Source organism: Solea solea, chromosome 6 (assembly GCF_958295425.1).
Source record: "Solea solea chromosome 6, fSolSol10.1, whole genome shotgun sequence".
In the NCBI taxonomy this organism is placed as follows: domain Eukaryota; kingdom Metazoa; phylum Chordata; class Actinopteri; order Pleuronectiformes; family Soleidae; genus Solea; species Solea solea.
The window spans coordinates 21,992,231-22,001,809 of record NC_081139.1 but is presented as its reverse complement, the minus strand read 5'-3'; the positions used below and the strand labels follow the sequence as shown (position 1 = coordinate 22,001,809).

The 9,579-nt window shown below is 38.5% G+C and overlaps 1 protein-coding gene across 1 annotated transcript; it reads right to left on the bottom strand.

The window, feature by feature from the left end:
* Positions 1-176: 176 nt before the first annotated feature.
* Positions 177-5,483, bottom strand: mmp19 (matrix metallopeptidase 19). Its single transcript, XM_058632136.1, has 9 exons — positions 5,159-5,483; positions 4,970-5,064; positions 4,580-4,710; positions 2,714-2,926; positions 2,344-2,589; positions 1,730-1,855; positions 1,457-1,621; positions 1,245-1,372; positions 177-1,160 (listed from the first exon to the last, which is right to left on the bottom strand). Exons 1-9 carry the CDS (start codon positions 5,270-5,272, stop codon positions 927-929), a joined length of 1,452 nt encoding a protein of 483 aa, XP_058488119.1. The 5' UTR covers positions 5,273-5,483; the 3' UTR covers positions 177-926.
* Positions 5,484-9,579: the final 4,096 nt, after the last annotated feature.

The following is a 9,579-nucleotide window of genomic DNA, read 5'->3' as shown; positions in this document are numbered from 1 at the left end:
GGAGGGTTTCCTACTCTGTAGTTGGTTGTTGTTGTTGCCATGGTGCAAGTTTTTTGTTTTTTTTCCCCCAGATAAACACAATGCAGAACAGGCGGGCCTTTCATCACTGTAAGCATTATGTTTCACATCTGCTTGTGGGAATGTGACAGCACAGAGACAACTTTAATGCTGACATGTTTTTAAAATTACAAAAAAGGGTTTATTTTCATGTTAGTACAACTATCAGCACACAGATTCATCGAGGAAACGTCGATACACTAAAATAATGCGATATTATACATTCCTTTTAAGCGCTGTATCAGTACATTGGCATTACTCTTGACAGTGGTGATGTAGTTGAGCCTCCGACAGCTAGTTGGCACTCATTAGATAAACGAAACAATATTTGTATGCATAAAACATTGTTATTTTCTCTCTCAGTCACAATAAATCCTGTTGCTTATATTAGTGCCAATATACTGTATACCTGTATCATATGGACAGAAAAACACAGCCTTAGTGAACATAGTAAAGAAGTTGGCTTAACAAAAATGTTAAAGTCAGAACAGAGACACGAACACTCCCATCGTCATATTACGTGTTACTGAAACTATTGAGACACATAATCCAACACATGTGTGAAGGAGAAAAATAGGCGGCCTCCCTTATTGATTTCACGCTGAGTTCATAAACTCAGCATAAAGACTTCTCACTGTCACAAAAACACATTTGTGCTCAGGAAGTGAGCTTCACAAAGACCGGCCTGCTTTGTAGAGAAGCCAGCGAGGGAGAGAGAAGAAAGAAAATCCCCCCCTTTTTTCATGTTAGATCATATTTCATAACTGATCACCGCTGTTGAGGTTGTGGAATTGTCAATGCCCCTGGAGTGGAACCTGCACCCCCTGCTGTGGACCTCTTAGCACCTGCTGCCCCCTGATGGTGGACCCTTAGCATCGCATCCAGCGCTCCTTCTTGCTCATTGGGTAACCTCTGTCGACTCGCAGCATCAGCTCGTTCACTCTCCAGTACTCGTCTCCCTTGAAGAAGAAGATCTTGCCGTTGGTCCAGGTGAGGGCTGCGTCCACACTGGACGGCAATCCAGTGAAGAGCATGTAGAGCGGTTTGGGGTACAGACTTAAGTCGTTGTACTTCAGTTCATCCCACTGCCAGTACTCTGAACCCTAAACACACACATTTGTTCAGAACAATTTCAGCATCTGTAAGAACATGAAGGTCTCTGTTTCTCAAAGATAGATGTCAGATACCTTGATGAAGATCAGCTTCTTGTTCTTCTCCAGGTATAAGGCCGCGTCAATGTTCGGAGGAATCCTTTTCACCTGTTTGGGGTAGCCGTAGTCCAGCAGGAACCTGGTGTACTTCCACACTCTATTCCCTGTGACCACACATGGTCCATCATTCACACACAGGCTGCTGAACTGAGAGGAGCTTTAGTCACAGTGTTGTGCAAAGACTGTACCTTTGAAGAAGTAGGTCTTGTTGGTTCTCTGTGAGTGCACAGCAGCGTTCAGATTCCCGGGAAGTCCCTTCCACAGCCTGTCAACTTTCATAGGTGTGTTGTGTCCAAGGTCAGAGATGGTCCACATGTATTCACTGCTGAAAGCAAAGGTTTTCCTCCATGGACCTGAATGAAAACACAGAGAGCTCTGAAGTTATTTTGTCATAATTGTAGATAGATAGACAGACAGACAGATAGATAGACAGACAGACAGACAGACAGACAGATAGATACCTAACATGATGGCGTCCAGTGTGGCATTGCAGGGGTCAGGGATGACGTCAGGTTTGTTGCTGCTCTCTGTGGGAAACAGACTGTCTGGGGTCGGTGAACTGGCCAAAGTGCTGGTGATGCGTTTTCCTTTAAAACAGAGAAGATATGGTCATAAGCAATTTTGATTTCCAAAAAAATTTAATTTTTACAGTATTATTATATTATGCTCATTATTCTCTAATTCTCATTACCAAACTGTTACCTGAATATTAACATGATATTTCTATGGTTTTATTTTATATATAAAAACACTACTTCAACTGTTATCACTAAGGTGAGATTTACATTAGAAATCCAATTATGTCACCAAATGATTTCCTTTCCACATTTTGTGTACTAGATAATATCATAAGTGTTTGTCGATAGTTTGGATGTCTTCAAAATGAATATAGAAAATAACGAAAATAAAGAAGTCATAGAATGTGAGGATGTGTGCAAACCTTTGACTTGTTCTGTAATATGACAATAAATATGATATAATATATATATATGTGTATAAAATAATATCAATATTATGTATAAAATATTTTTTTTAAGTATATTTAAAATACAATATCTTCTTATACTACACTCACCGTAAAGTCTCTGTATGCCATTGACGTCATCTGAATGCAGTCTGAAGTTGACACGGTAACCAGAGTAGACCGGCGCCATCAGAGCAGTTCTGAACTGAGAGTGACCGAGACCCAGAGCGTGGCCGATTTCATGCGCAGCAACAATACGCAGATTAGTCCCATAATATGTTCCTTCTGTCCAGAACTCATCCTCGTCAAAGTGAACTACACCAGACTCTGGTGACTCAGCATGAGCCAGTACCTGACCTGTGGGCGGTGACGGAACAAATCAACAATTAATGTCTGTGTTTGTTAGTGAGTCCATGGACACTGGTGAAAAAAAGACAATAGTAAAAAAAAGTATTTCACAATAGTTAAAGAAATCACTAACCACGTCCATCAAACGGGACAGGACAGTAGCCGTCTTTCTTGTGGAAGGAGATCTTTATGTCCGCTCTGCCATAGTCCACCTCTCTGAAGGTCAGAGCAGCCACATCGCTCCAGTACTTGAAGGCAGAGCGTACGGCTGCTCTGACCTCTGTCTGCTTCATGTCAGGTGTGAAGTTGTAGATGCGATAAGTCAGACTCCTCTTCCTCCAGTGACCTGAAGGAGAGGAAAATGATGTTTCTTATACTATACTATAATATCACCTACTGACATGAAGATCCAACTCTCCTGCTTTTCTTCCACAGTATTCTGTCCCTCACTATTACACATGAGTCACACACATGTTGACACATCTGTCTTTTATAAACATTTCTATCTTTATTTGGACATCATTTAAAAAGCATAAATGTAGCACATAAAGACACAGCCTTAGGACAAAGTTGACTAATCTCAGTCTTACCACTTAATTGCTGTTGTGTCATGAAATATCTGAGCCAATATTCTGACTACACCCTGTTTACACTATAAATGATTGTGTTTTCTATAACGTTAACATGTAATATTCTCTGTATTTCTTCTATTGTATGGTATGTTTTTGTAATGCATGCATACCAGTGCTTGAATTGGCCTGCAGTACCGGCACATCTTAATTTTACTCTTTGGAGTTTCTGCACTTTTATTTTTTATTTTACTCTGTTTGTCTCAATTCTAAACATTATCATTTCCAAGGACGCACTATGTGACGTGACGTTCACCCTTTACTCCTAAGAGTCTACTGTTTGTTTCTCGTGTTTAGACACGTCTGTGTCTGGACTGTGGACTGTGTGCTCAAAGTTTAAAACAGTGTTGGAAATGTTAAGGATAATCTAAATATACAAAGTGTAAGAGAAGACCAGTTTTCAGTTATATATATACATATATAAATAAATAGTGAACATCACTGACATCTTCTGGTATCTTTTTTTATTGAAAATGTTCATAATTTAATATTTAATGATTTAGTGATTTAGTAATACAGACATCATTTATATCGTTAAGGGAAGTAGTAGTGGCACTTATTTTTTCCTACTTCACACACACTGTTGCATACTATTTATTATTACCTTGTCTTTCTACTACATTAGAGTGAAAGAAAACGAATAAAACTGACTTACTGACTTTACAAATCAGATCATATAATCTCCATCAGCCAGACTTGTTCTTGTTTACTTTACTTTACAGCTTTAAATCTATTGTTCTCTCTCACACAGTTAGTAGTGATTTGCTGCAACCATCCAGTTTGTTTTAAGATAAGATAAGATAAAATAAGATAAGATAAGATAAGGTAAGATAAGATGGTCCTTTATTAGTCCTGCAATGTCTCAGCAACAAAGACAGTCACGGTAATAAATAACAAATAATAAACATGCATTTTCACATCTGTGAAAGTAAAATATAGACAATAAGACTATAAAAAGGTAAACAGAATATACATTATAGATATATACGTACATTAGGTTGACAGAATATATTCAGTATTACATATATATACAGTTTGATATTTAAGATATAAAACAGGATTAAACATGAGATATTGTACACCAGTATATAAACATTCATCCATGTCTGACAATTAGCATAACACCATCACATGTACAGTACAGGCACAGTTATTCCACAACTTAGCACACAGTTGTGAATTCTGTTTTGAAATGTTTTGTGTAAGAAGAAGAAGAAGAAGATCTTTATCCAGCTTCAAAGTCATTTAATTCACAGTTTGACTCTATAATGAACACGGGCACAAACATTAGTAAACATCAGCTTTATCTACTTAAAAAGCCACGGATGTTCTGAAGGTAATGAATAAACATTCAGACTTGTGTAACTCACCCATCACTCTGAATTTGTTAAACTTCTTGTTAAAGGGGTCGTCCAGGCCACAGCGGGGCTGTCTCATCACATCCAGGGTCGCTGCATCTAATTCTCCAGTAGGTGGCAGATCATTCACCTTCTGAAAGACTCTGGACACAAACGAGGGGGTGATCAAAACTCAAGAATAAAATAAAATATTGCCCTACACAATACTCTAATGTGTCAGGGAGTATTGATCCAGAATTCTCTCATCTACAGTATATATTGCTTAAAAAAACTTTTCTTCTCCTAAATGTGCAATAGAAACACATTTGGATTGATTGGAATCCTTAAGACGCCTGGATGCAAAACCACAAATGATCCCTTAATCTAACACGTGCCTGCACTATACGTTGTGTGCTGTGTTACCTGAGGGCACCGATGATTTCCTCCAGGTAACTGGGGTCAGCAAGGTCAGCCGGGTCAGCCGGGTCGTCCAGGTAACCATACTTCTTCAAATAGGCCTACAGATGTACCCGCAGACAATAAAACTCTCATTTATTTAAATTAAAATGCACAATACAAGTATTTCATCTGCAGAGGGAACTGTGCTCATACCTCAGCTTCATTTAACTCTGTCCACTGCACCACTGCACAAAACCCTCCACTCAGGTTGAGCACCAGCACCAGCAGCAGCAGCATTGGCAGCAGCAGCAGTCCAGCGCGGTCCATGTCCAACGTTCCCCCCGTCTCAAATATCCAGGGCGGATGTTTTAAAAGCTGGAGAAGTTCTCAGCTGAGTCACACAGCAGACTCTGTTTGCTCTGCGAGCGTCCCAGCGGTTTTTAAGTTGGCCCGGAGCGTGACTCATCCCTGTGGCTGTGATGATCCACCTCTGAAGAATGACGATTACAAGAGCAGCCAGTTGACCCACAGCCAACACGTCTGCTGGCAAAGCTGCTCTGGGGAGGACATGGATCTCCAGCAGCAGTCTACACACTTCGTAAAGTCTATTTTACACAAGACAAATCTACAGCGGTTGTGTTCAGACAGAGACATTAACCCTAAACATGAACATCATCGCCTCAGTGTTCTTTTAGGATTGTGGCTTTTTTGTTTGTCCCCTGTTATGAAAACAACAATTATCTCCACATTCCTGTTATTCTCACACACACACACACACCTGTACCTGCTCTCAGGTAACCCGGGATAAACCAGGACAAGGTTATATCAGGATATATTAACAATCACAAACATGTTTTCAACAACATAGTTTGTGATTGTTAAGTGTTTGGAGGGTTTGAGGCACCAAATGTTCCCTGAAATCTTGAATTGACTGACGTGTGTTTAAATACACCAATGACTCACAACAGCCTTTAATGTTTCCTGATGATATTATGTCCAAAACTACTGTTTACTGTCAAACATAATTACAGAGGGGGCCGAAATGAAAACTACGGACAAGTTCAGGGTTAGACGAGGTCAAAGAATGTAAAATTCTGAACAACGCAAGCTCGTAGATTATGCATTGATTCACCCATGGAATAACCTCAGAGGGACTGAACATGTAAACAGTGCCTGTGTTTTTAATGTATTTATATTTTAACTCCTGCACTTCATGCTTACATTGTACATTTTTACATGACTTTTTTTGTCAAAATCATTGTTTGTAACCTGTCTCTTATACCTAATCTAACATTTATTATGACGTGTGCTGCTGACCTCTTGGCCAGGTCAACGTTGGAAAAGAGATTTCGATCTCAATGGGTTTTTACCTGGTTAAATAGAGGTTACATAATTACATAAGTTACATAGTTACATAATACATCATTTCTTACTTAAACCACTAGACCGGACGCACACATCTTTGGTGACTATATTTCCCAGCATCATTTATTTTTAAATAATCCAGTGATGTGGGAGGAAGTGATTTAGCTAGCTACAGTGGATTAAATGACTTGTTTACTCATCAGCTGTCACCAGCAACTTTTGTTACTATTCCTGTCCAAAGGAGACAATTTTAGTTTTGTTCTTGTTAGACAAATTTAATTCCCTTTTGTTTCAGAGCATCTGAACACATGAGCAGTGTCATACACTCACCGGCCACTTTATTAGGTACACCTATTCAGCTTCTTTTGAAAGCTGCAGTGCGTAACTTTTGGTGATTTTTTGTTGATGTTGTTATTCTCTGTTTGGTCTTTCTGCTTAAAAAACAAGCAATACTATCAGACCTGACTGAGGGAGTGTTTGTGTAATGCATTGATACGGTAATGTTGCCTTTGTCTGTGCTGACAGAAAACAAATCACTTCCTATGTGCAGCTACACTAAGAAACACAGAGAGAGATATTTGTTTATATTTAAAAGTTATACATAATAGTCAGCCAATCATATTTCAGCTAAGGAAGTATGTATTTAACCCTGTAACAGCGAGCGTATCGCAGACGACACATTTGCGTAAGTGCACTAGGCATTACCTTAGTTACGCGACAGTTTGTCAAACGGAGTTTTACGTCAAAGTCAACATGTGCTTATTACGGTAATTTACTCATGCTGTTGCAGGAAGCCAGAGAATCAGCGTCTTTATCACCAGAGAGGAAAACTCCTGTACATAGTTTCAATTTTTTTGGCCTGTTTTTTTTGCATATTTAGACAAAAACTCAACAAAAACTCAAACAAATGAAATAAGTGATTATTTATTATACATATTATTATGTTAAAGTGAACATAAATAACCAAAGGTCGGCATAGTGTTCCTATAGTATTAAACACAGTAGGACTGCTGAGCTGCATATGAAGTGAGTATAAACCTACAGTAATATTAGCGGGTAAAACAGCTGGCTTCCAGATGTCAGTGCATGGTTGGCATCATATGGCCTCAGCCATACTGCACAGACTGAAGGCCGAGACGACACACTAACACCGACAGTTGGTCTGTGAGTCCCACCTGCAGAAGCTCAATCTGAATGTGAATTTTCCAAGCATCTGTCTTAAATGATGTTATATCATCCTCACTCACTCGCTCACTCACTCACTCCTCCACAGTCAGAGAATAAGAGTCAGCTTTCTTTGTTTCCTGACATTGTTATGATAGAATCATTACTAATCATGAGAGGAAAGGAACAGAAAGTAAGAGAATAAATAGCAGAGGTTTTATTTTGACACCCTGAAAAAGGGAAAAAAACAGAATAATGAAATTGACAACCCAAAACACCCAAAACAAGCGCAGACTGTTTGTGTTTCAAACCCGGAATAAAATGATTATGCAAAACATTTGGTCCAAATTATTAAAGAATTATGAGACAGAGTCGTGTTTCTTATATTGTTTTCTAAAAGACATTTGTCATTTTGTCGTTAATCTTTCTGTCGTTTCTTCTAAGTGAGTGGTGTGTGGTTCATCGTCAGCAGTACACAACTATCCTCACAGTCTGGGGCAGATAAACACAACAGTGTACATGTGTGTGTTCTGCTCACCACAGTTTTTAGTCATTTATGAGTCAAAGACCAATCAGAGAGGCAAGAAAACCCCGTCCTCAGCAGGTCTGTCCCCCCCTCCCGAGACCCATAAACAAATGAATGAGTCCCACTGCAGAGAACATGAGCCAGAGAACTTTAATCTCATATTCGAGGAAAAGGCTGTGATAGTAACCATCATAGCTATAGATCAGTACACGCTTGCCTATTTAAAAAAAACAACAAAAAACCTATATCTGGGAATTGGGACATCTAGTGGTAAAACTGTAGACTGTAGCAAGACCACCGTAGTTCCCCATATGTGTCAGGAAACTACGGTGGCCTTCACAAACCAAAAAGAATGTCCTTTGTCTTTGTTTGTGTGGTAACCGTCTGCTTCAGAACGCAGACACTGGCTAGTTTTTCAGTTGGGACCACTGTAGAAACACGGTGACACAAAATGGTCGCCTATACATCCATTTATTTTCTCCATCGCTTTATCCAAGCGGGGCTCGAACCCAGGTCTTCCTGCTGCAAAGGCAAGAGTGACTAAAGTACACATTTTACATAATTAAAATATTAAACTTATTCTGAGGCTATATTATTATTATTATTATTATTATTATTATTATTAATAATAAGTTATTTACACTGATACAAACATACCAATAAACCCTCCTTCAAATGTTACACACTGGACCTTTAATTAAATAAGCTGTTAAAAACACAGTTGTGCTGATGAATTTACCACCTAGCCATAAACACACATTTTAAAGAGTACTCCCATTATGGAAGAAATAAATAACTCTGTTCAGATACTGCTTTAAATAAAACAACACTATTCTCATCTGAAATAAATATACTATATACTGATAACTATAACAAGTATTAGATCAGCTAATCCATAGTAAAATATAGTACAGAACTATTATATACTGTCAACTATTCATGTTTCATTTCTTTATTGTTTGATAGTGTCTAACAATGAGCAACTCTTACTTATAAATTCATGTTTTTTTATTTAATTCGTTTAATGTTCTTTTTATCGTGCAGCATCATTTTATGGTTTTATCTTTTATGTTTGAAACTTGTTTTTGCTCCAATTAGTTTTAACCTGCGTTAAATCAAATTTCCTTTTATTGTTTAAACTCTTGCAGTGTTGTTTTAAAGCTAATTGTATTGTCTTCATGATTCATTGCATGAATTCAAGGACGTTTACTTCTTTTTCAACGTTTACATAAAACCTCCGGTGAGTAAGTTCTGTCGCCGTAACACTACTAGTGGTCACTTCCCCTCAGATTTACTCGACACCTCAGATGAACTTGCAGAGCTCTGTGAAAAGACAACTCTTAAAGTCAGCAACTTTTTTCTCAAAATGTGGTCTGAGTCAGTTTGTATCCTGTTTCCACTTACTACATTTATGAATCACCATGTAAGAGACTTTTGAAACTTTAATATTTGAACTAACTTTGTTGCCAAAGTAAAAAAAAGAATATGGACCCATGGCAGACTATGAAAGTCTCAGTGCAGACATGTTAATCCCTCCCTCAGCCTCTCCTGTCAGACAGAGACACTGCAGACTCCAAAC

Excerpts from the sequence above, each read along its gene's own strand:
- mmp19 (XM_058632136.1), bottom strand. The coding sequence starts at position 5,272 with ATGGACCGCGCTGGACTGCTGCTGCTGCCAATGCTGCTGCTGCTGGTG. Across the intron at positions 2,927-4,579 it reads TAACAAATTCAGAGTGATGG|GTCACTGGAGGAAGAGGAGT; the intron begins GTGAGTTACACA and ends CCTCTCCTTCAG. Across the intron at positions 1,622-1,729 it reads ACTGGACGCCATCATGTTAG|GTCCATGGAGGAAAACCTTT; the intron begins GTATCTATCTGT and ends GTTTTCATTCAG.